Source organism: Adiantum capillus-veneris, chromosome 4 (genome assembly GCF_014529385.1).
Source record: "Adiantum capillus-veneris isolate H3 chromosome 4, ASM1452938v2, whole genome shotgun sequence".
In the NCBI taxonomy this organism is placed as follows: domain Eukaryota; kingdom Viridiplantae; phylum Streptophyta; class Polypodiopsida; order Polypodiales; family Pteridaceae; genus Adiantum; species Adiantum capillus-veneris.
Genome location: NC_140934.1, coordinates 93,341,193 through 93,367,568, shown reverse-complemented (window position 1 = coordinate 93,367,568; position 26,376 = coordinate 93,341,193). Strand labels below are relative to the sequence as shown.

The 26,376-nt window shown below is 43.9% G+C and overlaps 1 protein-coding gene across 2 annotated transcripts in view; it reads right to left on the bottom strand.

Annotated features, from left to right (window-relative positions):
• EOL1 (ETO1-like 1) overlaps window positions 1–24,012 on the bottom strand; it is a 74,736-nt gene extending 50,724 nt beyond the window's left edge. Inside the window, exons 1-5 of one of the 2 annotated variants that reach the window (XM_086510831.1) lie at window positions 23,647–24,012; window positions 22,846–22,991; window positions 20,989–22,704; window positions 20,601–20,892; window positions 20,058–20,367 (exon numbers count right to left, since the gene is read on the bottom strand). In XM_086510831.1, coding sequence (XP_086366957.1) covers window positions 20,058–20,367; window positions 20,601–20,892; window positions 20,989–22,704; window positions 22,846–22,991 — 2,464 coding nt within the window. In that variant the 5' untranslated portion in view covers window positions 23,647–24,012. Of the gene's footprint in view, window positions 1–20,057; window positions 20,368–20,600; window positions 20,893–20,988; window positions 22,705–22,845; window positions 23,255–23,646 lie in introns of both variants that reach the window. The other variant, XM_086510830.1, reaches the window with a different exon arrangement.
• Between the last annotated feature and the right edge of the window lie 2,364 nt (window positions 24,013–26,376).

Sequence of the window (26,376 nt, the reverse complement as noted above, 5' to 3'; positions counted from 1 at the left end):
GGATCTCCTCGTTTTCTTCCACTCTGGGTTGCTCATCAGGAACATCACCCTTAAAGGGTTTCAAGAGACTCACATGGAATGCATTGTGAATCCTCCAAGTATTTGGTAGTTTCAATCGAAAGGAGACATCATTTATCTTTCCAATGATCTGGAAAGGTCTGTAGTATCGCATACTAAGCTTTGGAAAAAGCCTCTCCTTTCCCTTTTTCTTTCGTAGGCGTGCCTTCTCAAAACATAAGAGCACCCAATCATCCTCCTTCAGTTTCAAGTCGGGACAATGGCGATCCGCTGCCTTTTTCTGTCATTCTTGAGACTTCTGCAAAGTCTCGCGAACCTTGGCAAAAGCCGTCTCCAAATCTCACGAATATTCATTCGCTTCAAATATCTAACCTTTCGTGCTCAGGAAGGATGGAACCTTCGCAGCACTTTCAACAATCTCAAATGGCGTCTTCCCCGTCGAAGAGTGTATCTTGTTATTGTAGGCAAATTCCACCAAAGGTAAGTTCTTTTCCCATTGGATCTTCTGATCCGAGATACAAGACTTCAATAAAACTAAAACCACTGAATCGGCAATCTCAAATTGCCCGTCAGTCTGCAAGTGGAACGATGACGAGAACTGCAACCGCATGCCAATGTTCTCCCAAATTGCCTTCCAAAAGAAACTCATAAATCTGGGGTCTCTGTCGGAGACAATCGTCTCAGACGTGCCATGTAATCGGAAAATCATCGCGATCATTCTGTGTTCTCGGGAGATCAAAAATGAAATCCATTGCAATACTTTCCCAGGGGCGGGTGGGTATGGGTAAAGGCTGTAACAATCCCTATGCCTTATGCCTGTCAAACTTGACCTTCTGGCATACTAAGCAACTGCACAAACTCTTCCACATCCTTTTTGAGTCTCGGCCAAAAGAAGTATCTCTCTACCCCCTTCATGGTGGTAGCAATGCCGCGGTGACCCGTAAAAGGTGGACAGTGGCATTCAGTCATAACCTTTTCTCTCAGCAGTTGTGTAACGCACAACATGGTTTTTCTCATCAAGTAGCCTTCCCGAACGGAGTATCCTGCTACTGTCTCCCTATCCCGTATACGTGTGAAAATATTTGCAAAATTTGTATCTGTGGCATACTAGTCGACCATATCCTCGAAGCTCTTATGATGTATCGCGGAAAAAGCCAGAACCAACAACTTCCGAGACAAAGCATCTGCCACCACATTTTTATGTCCCTGCACGTGGACAATCTGGAAGTGAAACTGTGACAAGATGTTTGCCTACCGCATCTACTTTTCCGAAAGCTGCTTCTATGACAAGAAGTAGCGCAAACTCTGATGGTCTGTAAAGACAGTCAAATCCGCTCCGAGTAGGTAGTGCCGCCACTGAGAAAGAGCATGGATAACCGCCAAAAGCTCTTTCTCATAAATCTGTGCTGTCATCTCTGGCCTAGAAAATAATCGGCTCTCGTAAGCAATGACATGGCCTTCTTGCATTAAGACCGCACCCAGACTACGACCACAAGCATCACAAAATACTTCAAATGACTTCTGCAAGTCCGGCAAAGTCAAATCTGGTCCTGTAGTCAATTTCTCTTTCAATGACTGAAAGGAAGTCACCTCTGTGGATCCCCACGAGAAAAGGGACTCCTTTCTGTATCAAGGTATGCAAAGGGGAAGCAACCTCTGCATACTTTCGAATGAACCGTCTGTAGTACGAACACTGTCCCAAGAAGCTTTCAACTTCATGGATATTCTTCAAATCAAGCCAATCACGGATAGCGTCTATCTTGGCCGGATCCATTTGCACTCCACTCTTCAAGTCAATCCTGCTAAAGCACAAGGATCCGTGTAACCTGTCGAGTATGTCATCAATCCTAGGAATCGAAAATCTGTTCTTGATGGTCATTTTGTTGAGAGCGCTATAATCGATGCTCATTCTCCAAGATCCGTCTTTCTTCAAATCCAACAACAGTGGAGAGCAATACGGTGAAGTACTATGCTGGACAAGACCCTTTTCCAAGAGGTCTTTCACTGGGTTCATAATCTTTTTCATTCTATACTCGGCTCACACGGTAAGGTGGCCGGTTCGGTGGCATGCTTCCAGATATCAGGTCAATGGTCTGATCTTCAGGCTCTCTGAAAAGCAATCGGCATGAGTGTGGAGAAAAATCTTGGCATTCTTTTGATCATGTCAAAACATATTCAACCTTTATCCATCGTTCGGTTCTCTCCCAAAAGACTGAGTAAAGAAACTGAAGTTCATCAAGTACAATTCTTTGAGCCCTTCATTTGTCAAAGTCGCTTTCTCGGCCTGGTAGTCAACCACAGCGTAGTTCTTGTGGTACCAAGGGATTCCGAGTAGAACGTCACTCGCGTGCCCTAAACACCCCTGTCATTGCAAATGAAGTTTGCCAATGCTCGGTGTAATGGCAACATCCCGTCTGGGTGCCAGTCGAACTACCTCCGCCTGTGGCATCAGTCTGTCGGGCGTAATTCCAAATCGAGCCGCCAATTTCAAGTGAAAAGAAGTTGGCCTTCGCTCCTTCAAAAGAGCTTCCTGATCCTTCACTTTGCCCTAAAAGCGGCAAAGTTTGTACTTTCATTCATTTGATTCGGTGCAGGTCCCACACCATGTGGTACCAGTTCTGCTTTTCTATCTGTCTTTTCTGCCACGTTCTTCAGCTGCTCTCGAACTCTCAGGCCTGTCGTCGTCTTTATCATTCTGTTCTTTCTGTGCCTTTTTAGGGCACTTCGCAGAGATATGTCCATGTTCCCCACATCCAAAGCACTTCTCCTCTCTAATAAAGCGAGCTCTCTCCTCAGGAGTAAGCTTGGGTCGTGCATCCTTTTTCTCTGGGTTGCTCGTTTTCTTTCTACTTTCATTCCCAGAAGTCTGTTCGGCTCGTTGTGTCATGGCCTCATCTGTGGGGTAGGTCAGACTCCCAGAGTGAATGGCAAAGCCCCGCTTCACATGACTCATCAACTCTTGAATAGAAGCTGACTTCTACTCTAAGCAGTGATCTCGGATCTCTGTAGGTAGACCCAAGGTAAACCGCTCAATCTGTTCTCTGAACGAGATCTTCTTGAATGAAGAGGCGGGTAGAAAAGAGCTCCAGAATCTTTCACAGTAAGCATTGATTGTATCTTTCTTGGTCATCTGAAGATGGTTCCAAGCAGCTCATATATCTCGTTTATATTCTTGCGTCAACCAAGAAGAAATAAAAAGCTTCTCAAATTTCAGCCATTTAACTGGTGCAGTCTTGTTTAAAAGAAGCGTAGACCACCAAGTACGAGCATTCCCCTTAAGGTAAGAGACAACTCTCCGAATCTTGGGAGTGCTCTGAATAGCGTCCTCCTGCGAAAGTGATGTCAAACTGCTGTATAAAAGACAAAGCCTTCGAAGCATCTGCATATCTTGAAAAAGCATCAAACTTGATCGAGTGGCCACCTTCCTTAAACTCTCAGACTTTCTTGCTTTTATCTTCGAGAAAGTCATATTGGTTGGCTTTGTAAAAATTCTTTAAAAGTTTTCGTCATCGGTATCTGAGCTGTCTGTAGACGAGTCCTCAGTAGAACTGTCAGTCTCTGGGCGAGATTTAGCCTTCTTTGCCTTTTCCTTGCCCTTTCCGAAGCTTTGTTTCCTGCTTCGCTTTTTACCTTTTCTGGTCTTCTACGCTCGAATCTAAAGAGCTAGAAGAACTGTAAGAAGAAGAAGAAGAAGAACTGGGTACTCCTTCAAATCGAACACGCTTCTTCCGTTTCTTTGCCTTGTCAAAAGTCGATTGACGACCCAAGTATCCCGGGAAGTCAGTGCTTTTCTTCTGCTTTTTGCCGTCTTTGTGGCTTTCTTTTGCACGTCAAAAAGCTGAGCAATTCGTGCATCAACCACCTCTTCTAATTCCTTCTCTGAGTACTGTTTGTGATCAGAAGGTTTCTTGAGAGCGGGTTTCAGGGGTGGTGTAGTGGTTTTCTGCCACTGTGCATGCACTTCCTGAAAAGAAGTCTCGCTCATATATTTTGCCAATTTCCGATCCTTCGCAAAATTGAGCATCATCTTTGTTGCATCGCCAATCAATTGACGACGCTTCATCTCTCTTTGCTCCGCCTAAGTAGGCGGCCAAGGTGGGCCATACTCTCTGTCTGAATCTTCGTTGTGATCCCTGCCCGCATCTCCAGATGCAGAGAGAGTCGACTGATCCTTGCGTGAGCCATAGGTGCCACGGAAAAAAAATTGGGGATCGGATTTCCCGTAGAAGAGAAATCGACCGTGCTTTGATACCACTGTAACAGACTTAGACACTCCAAGTCAAGAATCAATCGCGACAGCACCAAATAACCACTTCAAAACAATTCACAGATCACAATAGATTTGCACTGGCCGGCGGAGTTCCGTGCCTAGAGATATTGGCCCCAAAGACTGGCGCCCCTTTCAGTATTTCTTTATGTATTAAATCAATGTCAAAGTGCAAAGAGCAGTTAGGGTTTCACTCTCAGACTCTGCGTTCTAGATGGTCTGCAGAGTGAGCCCTAAACCGTGTATATAAAGATTACAAGGGATGCCCAAAAGCAAAGCCCCAAAAGCTTGAAAGCAAAAGCAGATTCTCTCTCTCTCTCTCTCTCTCTCTCTCTCTCTCTCTCTCTCTCTCTCTCTCTCTCTCTCTCTCTCTCTCTCTCTCAATGAGAGTAAAAATAAAGCATATTCTCTCTTTATCTCTCTTCCAATTTCCTTGCAAAGCCAAAAAGCTGAGATTTGCGTCGCTCAAAAAAAACCAAAAAAAAAAATCCACCTCCGCAATTTCCGAAAATTAGGGTTTTTGGCAAAACTTAGGGTTTGCAATAATTTTAGGGTTTTTGGCAGAAATTAGGATTTCTGCTATCGGTAGCCACGTCATCACTTTGTGACAGAAGCCTTTAATGGAAAGCTTGCCTACCTCTCTAGTATTATGTAGCGCGATGATTCCGCTCTCATGCATCACTCTCCCCCTTACACATATGGTAATGCCCCACTAGTTGGGCTCCTCAAATGACTATGTACAATCTTGTGGGTTTTATGCGCGTTTGCCAAGGCAAGAGCCTTTTGAACAGAAACTGGATTAGCTAATTGCTAATCCCCCACACGTACGCACAGTGCCATCACGAAAGATTGCGAGTCAACAGAGTTTCCTCCCGTATAAACTCCTCCAAATCAAAGGGGAAGTGTCCCATTGCGTGTGGGAGCTCCTGAGACACGCATTAGACGTGTTTGCTTCCCTCAAAACAATTCAAAAACAGAGAATTACAGCTTGCTGTGTTTATTTGCAGGTTTAGGGTTTTGCGCCTAAACTGCAAGATAACACAAGGGAAGCCTTGGGGTGGTTATATAGGAGTTTAGGCACCAGCCAATGACCAAAACAGAAAATTACAACAGGCTGAAATCTACTTATAGCTCACCAAAAAACTGCAAGGGAATGCATCCTAGGCTTGTACTTTTGACCCACAAGATTTTGGCGCCGCTATGCTGCCGAAGTGGGGTCGAAAACCTGCAATTTCTACCCTTCACAAATTTGGACAGCTTGGTGAGATTCTGGTCAAAGTGTTTGGGTCGTTTGCTTTCAATTGAATAAAGAAATACCAAAAGGGGCGCCAGTCTTGCAGGGTGTCGGTCTTCGTGTGTGCAGTGACAATCTAGTCGTTGGACGCATCTGTGTTCTCTCGTCTTCTTAATCCTCTGTTTAAGGTTAACAGGTAATTGAATTAGTACCGCCCTCTGCTGTGTTCTCGCCAATTATATGGTTCCATCGATGGGATAGTCACTTTTTCTTCAAAAAGTGCAACGTGGATTGTTCTGGGTGAAAGCAGCACAGAGCTTATCATTATGGCCGAGAAGAGAGACCAGGTACTTGAAGAAGGATCTTCCTCACATGGCACAGAGAAAGTTCCTTCAACTCTTCAAGAAGAGGAAAGGTTGTTTAGAGCTCAGTTGCTTAGCTGCATGGAAATTTTTTAGTGGTTGGTCAAGAATCCAAGGATGTAAGAGTTCTTACAAGCTCCTACACACGATACACAGGGCATGACTGAGCTGTTGCTGGAAAGGGAGATTTCCCATGCACAGGGATCTCTTATGCTCGAGGAAAAGCCCATATGATTGAGCAACCGTCGGTGTCCATTGATCCAAAACGATTTGCTTTACCTAGACAGGAACCATTTGTGAATGGTCGATGGAGTAATGAATAGGCTATGCGTCAAACCCCTCCATTGCCTACTTCATATGCTGGCTATTTTGGAGTTGGTTTAATGTTTCAAGCTATGGTTGAACCTTCCATAGGTTTGCAAGATTGAATGCGTAGGAATGTGTTTAAGACAATGCAACCAGGCATGGTGAACCCAAATGTATGGTAGTATAGGTGTCCAACCAAGTTTTCAGGGTGCCTATGGTCAATTTCAAATGCCTGGAGCACACTTTGGTATGGCTGGTTTTTCACAGCCATATGCCCAAAATGCAAATCCGACAGGTAAAACAAGTGATGTAGGTGCTGGAATGGTCAATTCTAGAGCAACACTTTTATGAGCACCTGTTTATGACAATTTAACTCCTTCGAGTCAGCCTAAGGATTACAAGGAAGGTGGGCAAGCAATCAAGTTTGAAACTTTAACGGGAATTGAGGACCAATAGGCTTTGACCTTCATTCAACAGTTTGATGCAGCTTATGTTGAGCTTATGCTAGAAGAAATTTCACAGAGTCTTCAAAGATACACAAGGCTACCACTTTCTTGAGATTTCACCTGTATGGCTTACAAACACTTTTGAAGTGAAAGTGATGACAGCATGGCATGAGTTAAATGCAGAAAACAGTGTGAATCTTAAAGAGTACAACAAGCAATTTTGGGCTGCATTGTTGCCAGTAAGCTCCTGCAGGTTTGTGCCATTGTCAAAACACACTAAGAAGTATTGTTGTCTATTGCCCAAGGGAATCATGTACTCCTGCATGAAGACTACTGTCATGAATAAGGCGCAGTTGATTGAGAACGCAACAATGGCCAGTAATCTATCAAAAGAAAATTCCAATGGATTTAATGGCAACAAGAGAGGAGGATCTCTCGGCAAACAATTTTCAGCCAAGGGCAATGTTGCAACAAAGCCTTCCATGCCACCCACAAAGAAACCCTCCACTAATGTAGTTGACACGTCCAAGAAGCAGTTTAAGCCTTCTTTTGGGCGAGGACAAGCACAAAAAGGGCATTTTTTTGGTAAATCTTTTGAAGAAGTTTATAGGCCAAGGTGGGCTCCCGATGTGAGGATTCTAGGTACTAATCCTTTATTAAGTACTTAAACTCATGATTAAGACTTAAGAAACTTGAACTATACTCAGACAAGACTTAGAAGACTCTGTGTTTGATTGATTGATTGTGTGATACAAGGGCTCCTTATATAGGAGACGAAGAGACATAAATGAAAAGACACGTCTCTTGGAGAAGAGACACGACTTTAGACGTAAAGACACATCCTTTGGGCGAAGAGCTGCAACCATTGGGCGAAGAGTCGCACCCGTAGAGCGAAGGGGTGTGACCAGTCGTCAAAGGAGTGTGGCTTTTGGCGAAGAGACACGTCCTTTGGGTGAAGGGGTGTGACCATCCAAGCGCAGGGGTCCTCCTTGGCATGGCACTTCGCGTATCTGCAACTAGGAGTAGATGTATTGTTGTTAACATAGTCATAATCGTGACACCCGAAAGGGCCCGACAAGGTGACAAGTGGAGGAGGATCAAGGTGCAAGTTTTTTGCTTAGATATGTAGAGCTTGAAGTGTTGAATTAGTTGGTCCAAACGGCTCATCAAACGGAGATGTAAATTGCAAGATATGGCAGTTTGAAGTTGGAGGTGGTTGTAGATCTGAGACGGACAGGACGGGCGGTGCCAGGTAGACCGAGCCAGTTACAGTGGATAGATTTGTAGTGATGGATTTATATAGCCCGTCACTCTTTTTAGATCATCAATTGGAGCTCGGATGTGAAAGATATGAGCCGTCAAAGTTTCCAGGGGGGCTAGTTATGTGCTTAGTTGATCGCCCCGATCGACGTGCCATGTGGAAGTTTTTGAAGCCTGACAAGGTTTGCAAAACTAGTGTTCAGCACGAGGAGTGAGTAGAAAGTGACTGTTCGTCAATTGGATGCCCAGACCGAGAGTTATTGCCTGTTGAAGTTGGCGTCAATGCCTGCCAAAATAGACTAGTCAAGCGGGGATCTCTATCGCTGACAATAGTCTTTGGCAATCCATGGTGTTTAAAAATCTGAGCTAGAAATATTCTAGCCATGTGATCAGCTTTGATCGTCTTCTTTACTCGAAGAAAATGGGCTTGCTTACTGAATCTGTCTACTATAGTCCAGATTGCATCATTTCCATTCTTGGATCGAGGAAGATCCGTAATAAAATCCATGGCAATACTTTCCCATGGCGTGTTAGGCACAGGGAGCGGCTGAAGCTTGCCATAAACTTTATGTCTGTCATATTTCACTTTTTGGCATACTAAACACTCACGTACATGTTTTTCAATGTCCGCACGGAGTGTTGGCCAAAAGAAATACCTTTCGAGGGCACTAGTGGTGGAAGCAATTCCCCGATGCCCGGCATAAGGAGAATTATGTGCTTCATCCATCACCTTTTGTCGTAAGGGCTGACCTATGCATATTGCTTGTTGACGATAAAGTGTATTATCCCTGATAGAATAAGGTGGCTTTGAGTGACCAGCTTGAAGATCTGCCCAAATTGTGGCAAAGTCTGGATCTTGAGGATACATCTCGCTGAGAGATTCTAGTTCCTCATGATAAATTGTTGTTAGTGCATTGATCTTTGGACGCCTGGAGAGAGCATCTGCAACTGCATTCTTTGTTCCAGAAGTGTGTAAAATCTGAAAATGAAACATTGAAAGAAAGTTGGTCCATCTCATCTGCTTTTCTGATAACTTTCTTTGTGTGAGAAAGTAGCGAAGACTTTGATGATCTGTCTTGATAATAAAATCAGCTCCTAATAGATAGTGTTTCCAAATGGAAAGAGCATGAATTACTGCCATTAGCTCTTTTTCGTATATGGAGGCATGCAACTCTGCATCTTTAAGGCGCCGACTTTCATAGGCTATCGCGTGACCCTCTTGGTTCAAAACTGCTCCTACACAATCTCCAGATGCATCGCAGTATACCTCGAAAGGTTTGCGAAGATCAGGGACGGTAAGAACGGGTCCGTGACTGAGTAGATACTTAAGCTTTTCGAAAGCTTGTTTTTGTCCAGACCCCCAATGGAATGGAATCCGCTTCTTTGTCAGGTCATGGAGGGGACCTGCTATCGCGGCAAAAGCTCGAATGAAACGCCGATAATAAGAACAGAGGCCGAGGAAACTTCGTACATCATGTACTGTAGTTAGCGTAGGCCATTCTACAACTGCTTGAATCTTATCAAGGTCCATTCTCACCTGGTTGTGAGATACTATATGGCCCAAATAGTGGATTTCTTTTAGAAAGAACTCACTCTTCTTAGCATTCACAAATAATTTGTGTTTGCGTAATTCTTCAAACACTAAGGCGAGATGCTTATAGTGTTCGTCTTCCGTCTCTGAGAAGATTAAGACGTCATCAAAGAAAACACCTGTAAAGCTTCTGTATGAGTGGAAGATTCTATCCATCATTCTGTTGAATGTAGCTGGTGCATTAGTGAGTCCAAAAGGCATCACTAAGAATTCATACAACCCGAAGGTTGTTCTAAATGAAGTCTTATGCACATCCTGAGGAGCTATGCGGATTTGATGATAACCGCTCTTCAAGTCTATACGACTAAAGACACTGGCTCCTTGTAACTTATCAAGAATGTCGTCAATCCGAGGGATTGGAAATCGATTCTTGATTGTGATCTTGTTTAGAGATCTATAGTCTATGCACATGCGGAATGTGCCATCCTTTTTCTGTACTAGCAAGACAGGTGAACAATATGGAGAAGTACTAGGCCTTATTAAGCCCTTCTCCAAAAGTTCGTTAACCTGCTTGAGAATTTCCTCTTGCTGCATGAGACTAACTCGATAAGGGGGCTGATTTGGAGAAGAACTTCCTGGGATCAAATCAATTGTATGATCCTCAGTTCGCGAAGGTGGGAGTTCATTTGGAAGTTCATCTGCAAAACAATCTTTATATCTTTCTATTAACTTAAGTCTTTTTTGCTCTAAAGAGGAAGAAAGTTGTGAAACAGACACATCTCTCTCTCTTGCAAAAATCAAGTACGCTGAAACACACTTTTTCATTTCTTTCTTGATGGCAATGTGGTTGGCGATAGGAATACGCCAATCACCTGCATCTGCAAGTACAAGATACTCCTTTCCTTTATGAGCAAAAGATAAGGTTTTCTAAACATAGTCAGGAATGGGATGCATCTTGTAGTGCCAAGGCATTCCCAAGATAACATCGCATCCTTCAAGTGAAGCTAGTAAGAAAGACTCTTGATCCTTGTAGTCGTCGACCTTTAGATTCAACTTCCCTATGATTGGAGTAGAGTTTGAGTTCTGCCCTTTGAAAGCTGATTGCGCTTGAATAGAGACTCCAAAACGATTGGGCTGCAAGTTCAGGTCGTCAGCTAGCTGGGTAGAGATGAAGTTGTCTGTACTACCAAGGTCAAACAAAATAAGAGCCCGCTGGTTGTTTATACTACCCCATGCTTTGAGAAGAGCTCTTTCTTTTCCATCCTTGGTTGTATTTCCCTGTACATCTGGGACTGCATTGGAGGAGGGTGGTTGTGGAGGTTTGGTTGGACAGTCACCCTTCATATGACCAACTTGTCCGCACTTGAAGCATCTTCCTTCACTAATGTAGGTTCGCAACTCAGCAGGAGAGAGATATCTCCTTTTCTTGGGCTGATTTGGCTTTGCTTCTGCTTCGGAGGCGGTTCTTTTCTTCTTTTGAGAAGAAGTAGAAGAGGTAGGTTGCTCATGGAGAGCCTTCTGCTTGGCATGGTAAGTGCTTTGCTCCATCTTCCTTGGAGTACCCTTGTCATGTATTCCATCAGCTATGCGGGCTGATTCCATAAGTATCTGCAAGTTACCTCGAGGGTAAAGCTTCATAGCCTTTTGCAAGGCTTCATGCAATCCTGCTTCAAACTTGCGCATCTTCTCCGAATCGTCAATCTTCTTGAATGGAGTGACTTTCAAGAGAACGTCCCAAAACCTATCCACATAGCGTGGAACAGTTTCGTTCTCTGACTGTGAAAGTCGATCCCATTCTTTCTTTACCTCTTCCTCATAGTCTGGAGGAAGGAACTGTGCGTAGAACTCTTCTTGAAAGCATTCCAATCTTGGGGTTTGCGCTCTTCCAGGATAAGGGTTAACCACCAATTGCTGGCGGTGCCTTTCAGGTACAAACTAACATGGCGAAGCTTGGATCTTTCTTTAAAATTCCCTTCAGCAAATGCAACTTCAAATTGGCGGATGAAAGCCAAAGCTTTGTCATTATCACGCCGTCCATTGTAGGTGTCGAATTTCACATCTTTATCTCCCGACTTGAATGTTTTCTGCCTGTGGTGCTTCTTCTTATGGTGCTCCTTCTTTCGATGCTTAGACTCCTTGGGGACAGGAGTCCTTTCCCTTGAATGTACTTCTTGCTGCGACGGATCGTCGAGAAACATGTCTTCCGGAGAAACTATGTCTTCCAGATCCTTCATGAAAGAGAACTGAGGGGAATCAGGGGGATCCTGCTCTTGAACTTTTGGATTAAACCGCACATGACGTTCTGGAGATTTCTTCTGCCTCTCGTGCATGCGGGAAGTTCCAATCAAAGGATCTTTTCTTGGTTGTGGCGCCTTTGGGTTCTGCGGAATTTCTCCCGACCCCATCGGCATTTTCTCCTTCCCTTTTTCAAGAGTATGGAGAATCTTTTGGACTTCTGGATAGGAGAGAGCTTTTTGCAACTCTTCCACCTGCTGTTGAAGGAGAGAGAACTCTATCTCGCGTCCTTCCATTTCTGCAGTCTGCCAAGAGTCGTCAATCCCTTCAGGAAGAGAGAGAGGACCTTGCTCTGATACCACTGTCACAAAAATACGGAAGCATAAACTGACGTTTAATTGCACTTCAAATACTCAAGAGAATTAGAGGGAGCGAGAAAACTTGACACTTCATTGGAGACCAGAAGATGGGCTGGTCCCCCCCCATAAAGAGAATATCTTTATTACTAAGGGAGAATCTTTACAAGCACAGGAACGGGGCATACGCCCGTCCTCTATTCTTTCTTCTGTTCTGTTCTGACTACTGACTGAGAAAGTGTTTCCACTTTCTTTCTGCTTAGGGGATTTCCCATCTTCTGCGAGACTGGTTGGAAGCTCTCGAAAAGAGAGTCTATCTTCCAAAACAGCTCATCGGAAGCTCTCACAGAGGAGAGTCCATCTTCCGTTATGTATTGCCTTCATGCTCATTCATTCATGCATCGAACACAAAAGAGAAAACAAGCAAAATGCACACGCACATGCTTGCTGTAATTTTCTGTAAATAACCTGAAATTCTTACCTGTGCACACCCCTACGCCGAAACAGAGGTCTTCTCCGCGATGGAATCGCGCCAAACTTGGTGTAGACTTAGGATAAGGAAAGAGAAGAGAATTTCTATGGCTGATTTGCTGAAAACAGCCCTAATCGAGGTGATTAGGGGCTGAAAACATAGAATTACAGCAGCCGCACTCTGCTAAGAGAGCGTCTACGGCAGCTTCTCGCGATGAAACTTCACCAGAAGGTGTCTATGACTGTGAGATCCCTTGTTCTTGACAATGGGAGCACAAGGCTACCACATATGTCGCAAGGGGCTGCTCTCAAGCTTCAATGGAGGGCTCCACCGCGTAGAGCATGCTCACATTAGGGGGGGTAGGTGCACTGCCAGCCCTGAAAATGGGGGAGGGGGGGCTCCTAAATAGCCATCAGGGAGAGGGGGCGCTAGGAAGAGAGAGAGGGTGAGAGTGAGAGTGAGAGAGAGTTAGTTTGCATTGGTAAGTGTGCCACTTGGCACACTTACTTTAAAAACTTAAAAACCATTCAACTTTTGACTTTAAAAACTTCTAGCTCATTAATTAAAAATGTGTAACTAACTAACAACTGCTACCAATGATTCTTTTATGAGAACACCAAAGGTCTGTCGGCGCAATGCCGCACCGGCACTGCACCGCCTTTACCTGTTCACACTTGTCCGGCCGCCCGCCCGGGCACGGACCGTTAAATTTAATTTAACGAAACTTACCCTAAGGCTTTATTAGCTTTATTAGCCTTAGGGTCACTGTTCTAAGGACCCCATCTCATTCATGTGCTTGTACTGACGCGCGTATTTTTCTGAGCCTAAAATATGAGGCTACTGCTTACCCCTTTCTGAAGACCCGATTTCCCAATCACTAGGGCTTCAGGGTAATTTCTGCTAAGGTCCCTTTGAGGTGTTCTAGCCCGCATTTAGGCTCACCTGAGGCCTTAGAACTGCTAAGTCTATTCTGGTGTGCACACAACTAATTAGATAATTCTTTTCTCGTAAATAAATTAATTATTTACAAAGTCTGACTTAGTTACAGATGGTGGTGCAAAGCCGGGTGTTTTTTGCAATTTTGAGGCAATTGTTTTGCAAACTCGGCGAAGTCCAAAAACAATGGAATCTCCACGGATCAGAGTCGCGAACACAAGCCTTGATGATGGCTTTACAAAAGGTGGATCTGGTTTGGGAGCAAAAAATGGCAATATAGAGAATGTGGGGTAAAAAAAAGAATTTTTTGGTGCTTTGTGGGGAATTTTTGAGGGCCTTGAAGGGCCAAGGGTTTATGGGCTGCCACGTGGCTTCGTTGAGTCCCATATGTGAGGAATGGGGGCAGGAGAGCACGATATATATCCAACGACGAGCACCTCAATAGGGCATCACAAGGCGAGTTCTTGGAGCTCCATGGGCTATGGCGGGCTGTGTCGGTGCTACTGAGGCGGCGTTACGTGCGCGCGATGGTGCAGTTGGGCACAGATGGGTGGCGCCGCCGTCACGTCACAGATGATGATGTGGCAGTTTTCCAAGGGCCGATGCCCGCACGTGCCTGAAACGGCGCCAATCTTTTGGGAGGAGGGAGTGCCCACAATCACAACGCCGTGACTGTGAGGCTTGAGTCCTTGGACTTAAAAGGATGCACACATGCAATGGCTTGGGGCCAAAGATTGCCGAAAATAGGAAGCATTGGATCACATGCAAAGTTCGAGATGAAAATAGAAGGGGTCAACCAAGAATAGGGGGGGCCACACACGCCCAAAGGGGACCCATCTTTTGCGAGGGGACCTCGTTTGGCAGGAGAGAGGAGAGCTCGGAGGAGAGCTTGCGGTAGTGGGAGAGAGAGAAGCTTGAGCCTTGGGGGCCAATTTTTTGCTCCGCTAGGGAACGTCGAGCAGGGAGGTGCAACCATGGAGGAGTGAAGCTCGTGCAGAGCCGAGATGGCTGCCAGGGTATGTGTTGAGCTCGTCGATGCTTGTGCCGGCTTGGAGCCCATTGTATATGGTGTCGTATAGATGATATGAAGTCATCATTGCTTCATAGAACATGAAGAGAAGCATTTTGTGTCGATTTCCCCCTTCTCTTCTTTGCTTGTGTGCGTGTGTTTCCGGGTGTGTGTCGACACGTGTGCCCCCCCCCCGATGGTCAAAGGGATAGAGAGGTTGTGTGTGTGGTGAAGGCAGTGAGTCGGACTAAACAGTGTGATTGATGGTGTTTGTGATCACACGTGTGCGTGCGTGTGTAGTAGTGTACAAACGGTGATTTGCCTACGAAATTATTGAGTTTTGAAGTGAACTCTAGTGGTTAGGGGTGCAATGGCTATCCTGGGCTATAGGGGCGTGTTGTTTGTTTACCAGGTGTGTTCCCCTTCCCCCCTACCCATCATACACAGAAGGCATCTTGTCAAAAGTTGGTGACATGGCATGACTCTTAGGGGGTAAGACCCATTAAAGACCACAACTGTGGACAAACGGCCAAGGAGGACACAAACCCTAAAAACTAAAGACATGGACAACCAATGCGAAACGCGGAGCCATATGCTGACGTGGCAAACTATACGATAATCCCCTAAAAAGTGGAGGATCTTAACATGGGCTATACGAACACTCACAAATTATGGACATAGTGACAATCCGAAACGGAAATAGAAAAAACGAAAGTTTCGGAGTTTCGACCTCGGTCGAAACGGTTAAGAAACGAGGGTTTTTTTTATTAAAAAAACCCAATATAGTACTTAAAACAAGAAGCCTAGAAAGATGATTCAATGCTCATAATTTCATTTCTACAAAACTTCAGAATTTATATAACAAAAACTCACAATTTTCAACCTACAATCTACAAGAAACCTACTGTCAAGCATCTCCCAATGCGGAAAATGAGGCACTTCAAAGGTCTCGACCAAGCACATGTGACCTCCTAGTACTCCAAGAAGAAACTCAAAGTCAAACCATGCTCCCTTGGGCAACTACCCCTCGGGAGTGCCCTAAGCCTTGAGGGCCTCTCGTAGCTCTTCAGTCTGGAGCAGACGCTCAAGCCCCTACCTTTTCCCTTTAAATTGACCCTTAATAAAAATAAGGTTCGAAACGGAGTTTCTTCCGATCCAAAACGGTGAGGAAACGGCATTTTTGTTTTGAGCCCCCAAAACACCGTTTCTTGTTACTATGATTATGGAACTACTCTTTGGTGCCAAATTTGGCGTGGGAAGCTTGTGGGACCAACGTAACCGCGAAACGTTTCAAACCCAAAATGTGGGCGTTCCACCCCGAAACATTTCACCCTAAGCTAAGGCCTCACTGAAACCTCTGACTGAAATGCCAATTTTGTGTATGTATACAATTGTGTATAAACAGAATAGGTGTTCACAATGCGATGTATATGTTCACACATTTTTGCCCAATGATCGATCTTAATTAAGATATATGATATAATCGTACATGAATGTCAATTACAATTCAACACAACTCTCTGAGTCTCTTGTCACATGTGACGAGAGAGAGAGAGAGAGAGAGAGAGAGAGAAGAAGAAGCTATGTTAACCTTGAACACGCGTATACATAATGAATAAATAACTTTTTATAGAAAAAAAGAATCAAGCATTTCACCTATAGGGTGAAACGTTTCGGCCATTTCACCCGTTTCGCATTTCAAGCGAGCTAAAACGCGTTTCGCGGTTACACTGTTTGGGACATGAAGCTTTTCATGTGTGTTGCTTTTTGAGTCCAGGGGGCCTTTAAATTCGTACTTGAGGGGGCTCACTTTGGCATTCCTAGCTAGGAGGAAGCTAAGCAATATTAAAGAAATACCAAAAGGGACACCAGGTGGGGCAGGGTTGTCCTCGTACAGCGTATGGGACGATTCGTACGTTTCGTACCGTACCATACGACTCGTACGTTCCGGACATGACTTGTCCAGGTTTTTTTTTTCATCTTTTTTTTTTGGGGGGGGGGGGATTTGTGGGGTGGGATCGTTTCGCAATTTCGACTGCATTTGACCAAGAGCCCAATGGCTGCATTGGCTCAAACAACCATGACCTATGTGCGGCGAGGCTCGGGTAGCGGATCTACTATGGCCGCCACCACTTTGGAGATCATGATTCTTCTTTTTCAGGACATTGCCGTTTCCAATGTCCATGGACAGATCTTTCATGTTCTAACTTGTAAGACTCAGATCTATCATGTTCTAATTTCTGAGTTTGATCTCTTTTGTAGTGTGTAAGATATATGAATTTTTTTTTTCATCATACGTTATGTTAATGTACGTCTAAATTTTTTTTAGGTACCGCACGTCTTCGTACGTGTACCCATCGTACGTGATCGTATGTGTCAACCCTGTTTTGGGGCCAGAGCTTTGGGAGTGGAACTCCGCTACTCCATGTCTATCGTGTGAACCTTCTCTCTCTCTCTCTCTCTCTCTCTCTCTCTCTCTCTCTCTCTCTCTCTCTCTCTCTCTCTCTCTCTCTAAGCATATAACCATGCACACATCCCTAGTACTACAGCTACTACAGCTCCATCTCCCCCCTGTATAATAAAAGGAGACATGTGACAATGACAGAGGTACATCAGTAAAATGGAACCGCATGCTCCGTTGCCAGGGGTGTATATCTCTATCTCCAAACCGCAGGACTACTTAAGCCAGAGTAGATTGTAGCAAAATCTTCCAAAGTTCATTGTCAGGAAACAAGCCTCAAACAATTAGCTTGGTACGAAGTGTGTGACTCTCCTTGCTGGTAGCAAAGTACAAGGGAGGAGAATAAGAGCGACAAAACAGTTTTGGATCCTCTCTATGAGAGAGAGAGAGAGAGAGATAGGGATTTTGTGAGGTTCTTTCTCTTATTGGCTTTTGAGGAGGTTGAGGGATTTCAGTATCCTTGTTTCCCAGAGAGTCTTCTCGAATTTCTTCAGGAGGTTCAAGAGCAGCTCTCATGTTGTCAGTTGGAGGGCAGGACGGATCTTAGGCATTTTGGCCTTCCTTTTTTGCAATGTAAGCAAGCAATTCTTGCACTTCTGGCAAAGAAAGAGCCACTTGCATCTCTGAAAACGAGCTTTGAGAAGAGCGCTCTCCTCAGCTTGGTCTGCCACGACAGCCTTTCTGCCAAGAGTCGTCCCTCTTTAAGAAGAGAGAGAAGAGCTTGTTCTGATACCACTCACAGGACAAAAACACAAGACTTTTGATTACGTGACAATTCCAACTTTGGAAAATAGAACCTCCACAAATATGGACAGAAAATGGACATTCAAGTCAGCACCGCACAGAGAGAGAGAGAGAGAGAGAGAGAGAGAGAGAAATGAAATGAAATGAAATGTTATATTAACGTCTTCAAAAGGCCATAATGACCTATGAGACCTGAAAGTTACAAAGTGGTGGATCTGATACAAAGTCAGAGTAACAAAATAACATAACCTAAGAACAGAACAAAACAAAGATATATACTATGGGGTCCTAAGTTGGTCGATGTGAGTCAAGCAAAAACTAAGCAGAAAAATGGGCGGTTTGTTGGGATAGCTGAATCACAAGAGATCTAGCATCAGTCGTTGGCGAATCTCATCAATTTCCTCCATGGTTAGTAGTCTGACCAGGCGTCTTGCATGCCTGGCCAGCGTGCTCCGAATTTTCTGTCGTAGCCTCCGTCGATGCTGTGTAGTTCTTCGCAGTCGCGGGCGCCTGGATTTCTCCAGTTCAATCGCTCGGTCAATCAGTGTGCCTCTGGTGTGAGACGAGGGGGAGCTCTGTTGTGGGAGTGGCTCTTGCGGCTGTCCCGTGTCTGCTCTAAAGAAGTCTGTGATCCGTCTTTGAGACTGGCTAGCCTCGCCATTCATCAGGCTATCTCTGTGTCTGCGCAGCTCGAGCAAGAACAAACCCAGACATCTCTGATCTTCGTATCCCATGACTCTTGAGAGTGGTCCAAAACTCTCTCTGAACAAGCAATGGAAGCAGCCTCGTATCTCGTAGTAGACGGGGCAGCGGCATGTATAGTGTAGCTCTGTCTCAGGTTCCATGTTGCACAAGGGGCATGTCCTGTCCTCTGCTGGTACTCCACTGTATCTCCCTCTCTCTTTAATGGAGAGCAAGGTTTCTCCTATCCTGGATGAGTTTTCTATTGTTTCTATTATCAGGGAAGGCCATTCTAATGGAGTCTTATACATTCAATATTCTGCTGATCAATCAGAAAAGAAATTATTATCACTTGCTGTAATTTGCAAACCAAGCCTTAACGGCTGAATTTCCTCTTTAAACAGAAGTGGAATATGCTCCCAAGGGCTAAAAAATTTGAGTCGTACAACAGTTATGGCTAAAATTCAGCCCTTGGAATCGACACTTTTCTTCAATTCTTTGCCAGAAATCACTGGAGAATCCTTGTTAGAGTGTGCTCTACATGGAAGAGAGTGCGCAAGGTTCAACAGAGCCTCCAACTTTGCTAATATGTGTGTGTGTGTGTGTGTGTGTGTGTGTGAGAGAGAGAGAGAGAGAGTCTGCACACCCTCAAACTCTCTACACCTAAGCTTCTGCACACTTTATATCATGGAGGCTCACCATGCATCAAAACGGGAAGGGGGTGGCAATTTCGTTCCCAAAGGGTAAGAGGGAGACTTAGCATGGCAAATCGATGCATGGGCACCCATGTATCTTCTCTTGTGAGGCCTCACAATGGGAGAGCGAGGTGTCACGGTTTGATCTTCACTGTTTCTTTCACTCTCCCTCTCCCTCATTTGGAGTCTTACCATTGTTGACGACATGGCCTCACTAGAAAGCCATTATATTCATATGTCACAAATTACCAAAAAAAAAATCGCTCCCTTCAAAAAAATTCTTCCTTGCATTGATCGTCTAATGGAAGCTCAAATAATGATCACCTAAGGGCAACCTATGTTGAGGAGGAATTCTACAAAAATCTACAAAAAAACCTATGCTGATGAGGAAATCTACAAAAATCTCTCATTCACCTATGGAAAATAATGATTGATGGTAGTCATCCACAAAATTATAACCATCAGTACCTTAATGCATTGTATTCACTAAGTATTACGACATCCCTCTTCCAGTGTGCAATAGAGAGAGTAGAACTAGGTAGAGCTAGTAATCCACAAAATTATAATCATCAGTTCCATAATGCGTTGTATTCACTAAATATTACGACGTCCCTTCCCATGTGCAATAGAGAGAGTAGATCTAGGTATAACTAGGTATCAATGCTTCCACATGCACACACACAAACATGGGCATCCTCCAATTAAGGCTCCGCAATGCATTGTATTGGCTAAGTGCTATGACATCCCTTGGAATGCGCAATAGTGAATGTCGAACCAGGTATAACTCAGCTTCAATATATGCTCCCACACATGCACACACACCATACATGGGCATTTAGTCAAAAACAATTCAACAGCGTGAATTTGGCTTCAAAGATGTAGGGCAGACTCAGTGATGAAGCCTAGCATCATGAAAGACAAATTGCGCAAATGAGTGCAAGACTGTCAGCTAATCTATTCGCCAGCAAAACGAACAAAAGTTCCATGCATAAAAAAAGCAAAGCAAACTCTCAATATGCCATATAAAATATTCAAAGTACTTGCCTGCCGCCCTATATCTGTAGGGGTATGTTCGTAATGGATCTAATTGGGTGACCATGTTCAAATCTGCCAATGATTTCGTGCGTTCACAGTATTCAGAGCGTTTCTCATACGCAGAAGCATTGTTTTTTGCCTTCTCAATGAGTTTTGTCATTTCTTCATAGGCAGAAGGTCTATCATTCTTCAGATAATACACTCGAGCAAGGCCCTGATGTGCCCTTGTATGCCGAATTTCAAGAGCACTTAGATAAGCATCTGCCGCCAGATCCAACTTTCCACAGTCCACATAGACACTACCCAGATTATTCAGTGCCTGTATGTTAGATGTAAAGATATATTAATCATCCTATGTGCTAATAAGGATACATTAATCATCCTATGTGCTGATAAGGAGACCTATTAAGCACAACACTGGTATTTGAAAGCAACAAGATTGCTATTCCCCAATCACTCCCATTTCTATGACTTCAACCCAAAGCAAACTTAAAACAAGCACAAGAATACTTGCAACCCTGTACCAGATCATTGAGCAATTGCAACACCAACCTGCCCCTTCCGGAGCCCATCTGAAGGGCATTTTAATGCTTCTTTTAGAAGATCTACCACTTCTTTTGACACTTCAACATCCCGATTTGTATCTGCCAAGGCATAAGCCTTAAGGAAAAAAGCTTCAAACGAACGCTGTATATCGATTGACTTCTGTGCTTTGACAATTGCTTCCTGGCAGTGCCCTGTATCATAGAAAATCCATCCCTCGTACACTAGGCGCTCATGCTCCGTTGGGGCATTCTCTCGAGCAAGTTGGAGACTTTGCATTGCAGACTTTGGACAGTTCAGCCTGCAGAATCATCCATTAACTAAGCAAGACCAAAGATTTTTGACATTTTGTTTGTGCACCATAAATTCAATAGAGTAGCTAATAAAGAGGGCACACCGTAAGAGTAGCAAAGACTGTCTAAAGAAGAGAAGAGCTTTTGAAGGATCTGACTCAAGCATTTGATGAACAACAGCAAGTGAGCCAATGTCATCCACAGATGACCACCGATCATACAGCTGCATCCAGCAGTCTGCAACATTCCATTGTTCGACATGGGGAGAAAGGAGGTCCAGCAACTTGGAGGCCCTTACCCGACCAGAGTATAAAGTATACTTTGGATTAAGAGTTAGCAGTGCACGAACATCTCTTACAGCACCTGCATAATCCTGGGCAGCCAGACAGAAGTACACCCGTAATTCAAGACAATCCGTAGTGACTTTGAATCCAAGAATGCGATTGATCTCCAATATTGCCTCATCGACTTTGGACTCATCCATGAGCCTTGCTGCTCTATACTTATAGGGATAAGTTAAGGTGGGATCGAATTCTGTTGCCCTGTTCAATTCCGTCATTTTCTCTTCTTCGTCACAAAACAGAGACCTTTCAATGCACATCCACCCGGTGGGTTTTTGACTGCACAACTTTGTGCTAAATGTTGCAAGAGCTGCATTTCTGTGTCCCAGCTCATACTTGGCACGTGCTAGACCAGCCAAAGAATAATGGTGACCTTCCTCAACAGCTGCTTCAAACAGTTGATGGGCATCCAAAAAGAGTTTCCTTTCCAGCATTGCACACCCCAGTTGATGCAAAGTCAAAGCCTTCTGCCTTCCAGATGTTGCTGACTCTCGTAGGCGCTCAAGAAACATGATGCACAAGTCTGATCCGGCATCCTCTTCCATGGCTACTTGACTCAACAAACTATAGAAAGCAAAAGCAGAGTGCGTCCTCATCATGAACATCCTTGTATCAGCCCTGCTTAACAAGGACGCTACTTGTGAATTTTGTAATATACCTGGAAGCCCCTGTAGAAGAACTTCCAAGCATGATGCTACAAGTAAAGGTGCACTCTCCTCCAAGCCATACTCCATCAGCATGAGAGCATCCTGACGGGTATATACCAGATTTGCAAGTGCACTATCACAAGCCTCTTTGATGTGCTCACAGCAAAACCTGTTGGCAAAGGTAAGAACCTCCAAAAGACCATCAGGCTCCAATTGAGGCAAGCTACCTGTCCTACTAAACTCATCAACAGCTCTCATTGCTTCCACAGATACACCACTCTGTGAAAAATCTATCCGCTTCAACTTCGACTCTGTGAAGCATCCATTCAGCATGGTATCAAAAGGAACAGACAAAGAAGCAATCCTTTGTCGACCACATATCACTTCTTCACTTCCTATCGAAAACGTAATTATTTCATCCAAACTACCAACACTTATAGTGTCCATATCTGCAGAATCACAACTGGCTCTGCTCAGCTCTGAACTTGCAGTACAGGCACCTCTATCCAAATTTGCTGGTCCCACATGCTTGTCTAATATGGAAGACCTACTATTTAGATCTTCCCCCCTTTTCTCCAACTGCAACCAAGCTTTGTAAACAATCTTTGCAAGTGGAGAGTTAGCCAGATTGATGGCTGCTCCCAAACTTCGGCGTACTAGTTTGTTCTCACCAAGCCCTTTGAAAATGAAAGCCTGCAACAAACATAAACCTGCCTTTTCATGTTCTGCTGCATTCTCTATCTCCTCGTGTAGCTGAGCCAAAGTTTCTACATAGTCTAGAGGCTTGAAATGTGGTTCGATTGGAGGATCTGCCAACTTGGAAGCCAAAGAGCTGCACAAATCATGCACAGATTCACTTATTCAGAAACACTAACCAAACAAGTAAGCCAACATATTGCTCTTGATATCATGAGCAATGTGCTATGCCCAATAAGGGACCTAAGACACTATGATGCAGAGGGAGAAAAATGACCTGCGCGGACGTTCTGACATCCCCTCCCACTGCTTTTTGCATTTCCGTCTCTCTAATTGTACCCAAGAATCTGGTGATTTATCCAAGGGAGAGAGTGCATGAACCTGGCTGCCCTTACATGAATCTGCCAGCCAAAGGCCTCTCATCTGGTTGAAGAAGGTCGAAGTTAGCTGTTCTTGCAATGAACCAAAAGAAATCCAAACTAATTCCGGCAGCCCTAGGAAAGTATATCATCTGCCTCTTGCATTGTTTCTGCATCTAAGGAGGACAAGGCGCCTACATCAGGACTTGTCCATAGTTGAAATTAACCCAGGGAGTGATGACAAAGGATAGTCCCCTGATGACGTAACAACGAGCCAATGCCAACATTGCAAAAACTGTTGTGGCATGCAGAACTATGCAGATAAACCTATAGCAAAAACACCAAATATTAACCCCATCATACATTGAGTGCTGAGACGTTATCAACCAAGATGTTCGGCACATTGATTCTACAGGTGATCAGCATTGCTGAATTGACATCAAAGTCATGTAAGAAGTCATGGTAAGTGAGCAATGCAGTACATGGGCACTTCACTGCAACTAGGTCACTTCTATACACAATCAAAACAGATAACTAGCATACAAACTGAGTGCACATTTCCTAAAGTGCAGCATTTTCAAAGAGACAACGAACAGAAGGGCCCCCCTTTCCCTGACCTTCTTATGAAATAAAACAGTGGAATGCGGGGTGTGTGTGTGTGTGTGTGTGTGTGTGTGTGTGTGTGTGTGTGTGAGAAAGATACGGGAGTACAAATTTACCTGCACGCATCGATTTGAAGCAGTGAAAAGAAATCAGCCTCTGACTCATGGCCCCAAGCTCCAGCAATAAACCACGGGATCGTTATAGCACAGATGCATCAAGCGTTTGCAGCAGGAAGATGAGGGTTGCTTGCGACGGCAAGAAGCTTCTGTGCAGATAAACGGCCGGAAAGAGAATGATGAGCCTGGCTTTGCGTCCCACTCTCTCTCTAACACAGGTGGACAGAGAATGCACTCTCCCTCTCATCACTCATGAACAGGTGGAAAGACAATGCACCTCTCACTCACTCACTCACTCTCTCTCTCTCTCTCTCTCTCTCAGAGTCTATTTGTGAGATGCAAAAATGGGGGTGGGGCATACGATGGTGTGTGTTTTCGACCGTCTGGTAAAGCTCGGAAGTGGAAGAGCCAATGCGGGCACTATCTGGTTCTTTCGTTTTCAAATCGAACACCCAAGGTGAATTGTGATGTGAGTGGGACTTTGAGCCCCTTGTCACACAGGAGTACTAGCTTCAAGTCCCAACTTCACACATCCTAAAACCTAACCCAAATTTGCATCGCCCATGGGATTGTACATAACCAAAATTCAATTTCAAACGATATCAATTTCAATGTTCTGCCAATATCTAGACAACAATCCGGCATATTCACAATCATTTACACTACAGCCAGAAAGTGAAAAAGAATGTATGTCTTCTGTCAATATCTAGACAACAATTCGACAAATTCATAATCATTTACACTGCAACCAGAAAGTGAAAGAGCGCATATCTATCTACATTGACAGGTGAATAGCCTTCTTAACAACGAAGGATCTTCATCCTTACCCTTTTAGCCACCTCCCCTCATAGACACACCTAAGCTCTTGCTTAGCATGAGTATTCCTAAATTTTTCAACTTATTTTCTCAAAGCAACAAGTAATATCTAGGTCGAATCCTTGATGTTTGAAGCATTGTAGAAGTATTTCAACAATGAAACAAAAGATATAGGATGAGAAATGTTTGCTTTTTGTTCTTCAAAAAAAAACGTTTCTTCTTTTGAGCATATCTAATGAACACATTTGATAAAGTTGCAAAGAGATGGACATTCTTGGGAATGGCCAGTAATTGCACTCATCAAGCATTTCCATACTCATGTTCATGTGACAGAAGTGGTGAAGGCCTCTTCTGATGGTGTTGTCAAGTCAAGCCATGAGTATTCCATGAGTTCCATGTTAAGCCTAGTTTCTTCTCCATGATGAAAACATTGAAAATTGGTTGGTTCCATATGAGGAGGAAAAGTTCTTCCATGTAGGAAAAGAAACCATTGCAGCTGTCATGAGAGGATGATGGAGGTCTATTACGTTGAGTTTCATGTGGTGTTTGCCACTCATAGAAAATGCACCATACCTCGTTGAAAAAGGTTCTCCAAGCCAACATTATCCATGCATGTTTTTTGGAACACCCACCCACATTGACATGGATGATCTCTTTGTGCGCAAGCCTCATTGAGAATGGAACCAATATCATTTTGCAATGTTGAGAGCCAAAAGCAATGTGCGCCAATGCTTTATGTAGAATGTGGAATAATTAATACCTCAAGAGGTGGTGGTGGATAATAGTCCAGTTACTCAACTATGTGAGATGTGCATCTTAGTGTTGCCTATCAACTAAGCATTACTTAAAAGTCTTGAGTTGCAGCATGTTGCAAAAGTTGAGGTTGGCTCTTGTGTGTTTAACCATTTGTGGTCACTTAGAGACCATTAAGAGGTTGCATAGAAGTGCCTTCCATGTACCTATGATTTAGAATGTTGATCAACATGCATTCGAGTATAGCATTTTATTTGTGTATGTGAAGCTAAACTTGGGGCTAGGTTTTCAGTGTCTTCCATGGAGAAAAATCTAGGCTTAACATGGGGCAATGATGACCCTCATGGTCCATCTTGCCAACCCCACTAGGAGAGACCTTCCCTCACATGTTCTATTGTAGAATGCTAAGCTTTCACAAGATGAAAAGTCTTACATTAAGGCTTGAAAACAAGAGAAAATGTTATTGCAAAATTGAGAAGAACGAGGGAAGCACCTTACTTTCCATGTAATGTTGACAATTGTTGAGAGAAGACCTAATAAGCATCTCCAACTAGTCATGATTTGCTTATGTATGTTTATAGTATGTCTGCAAGAGCTTGGTTCGCTCACTTGGTTTGACCAAGTATCTACATGAACATGAAAAATAGTATAACTGACAAATAAGTGGTTTCATGCTAATGGCTTCCTTCAAAGATGGCATATGAGGATCCACAATGGCTAGTATAGGAGCAGTATAGCTAAAGCCATCTTAAGCTTACCAAAGCTCCATTGCTACTTCTCTCCTTAAGGAATAGAGCATTCTTGAGATTTTAATTGCAATCTTAGCACAATCCTGTATAAATGGAATTGGGGGATATAGCCCCTTGAGAATAGCCTCGTCATGTGTTGAATCCATCTAGTAACCTTCCACTAAAATAACGTGTCCTAGATATTGGACATTGCAATCTTAGTATAATATTTAATGAACATGCTTTACTAACCTTCCATCTCAAGGAAAATCAATGGTTCTGAATGAAGGTTTGATTTAACAGTATAAAGATTTTGAGGTGACTAGAAAATTGAAGTAGGTGGTGTGCAAAATGGACACTGAATAGAGACAAACATTAGACCTTTCATCGTGTTTAGTCTATGTAGGGTGGAGGGTTGTAATGATGTACATCA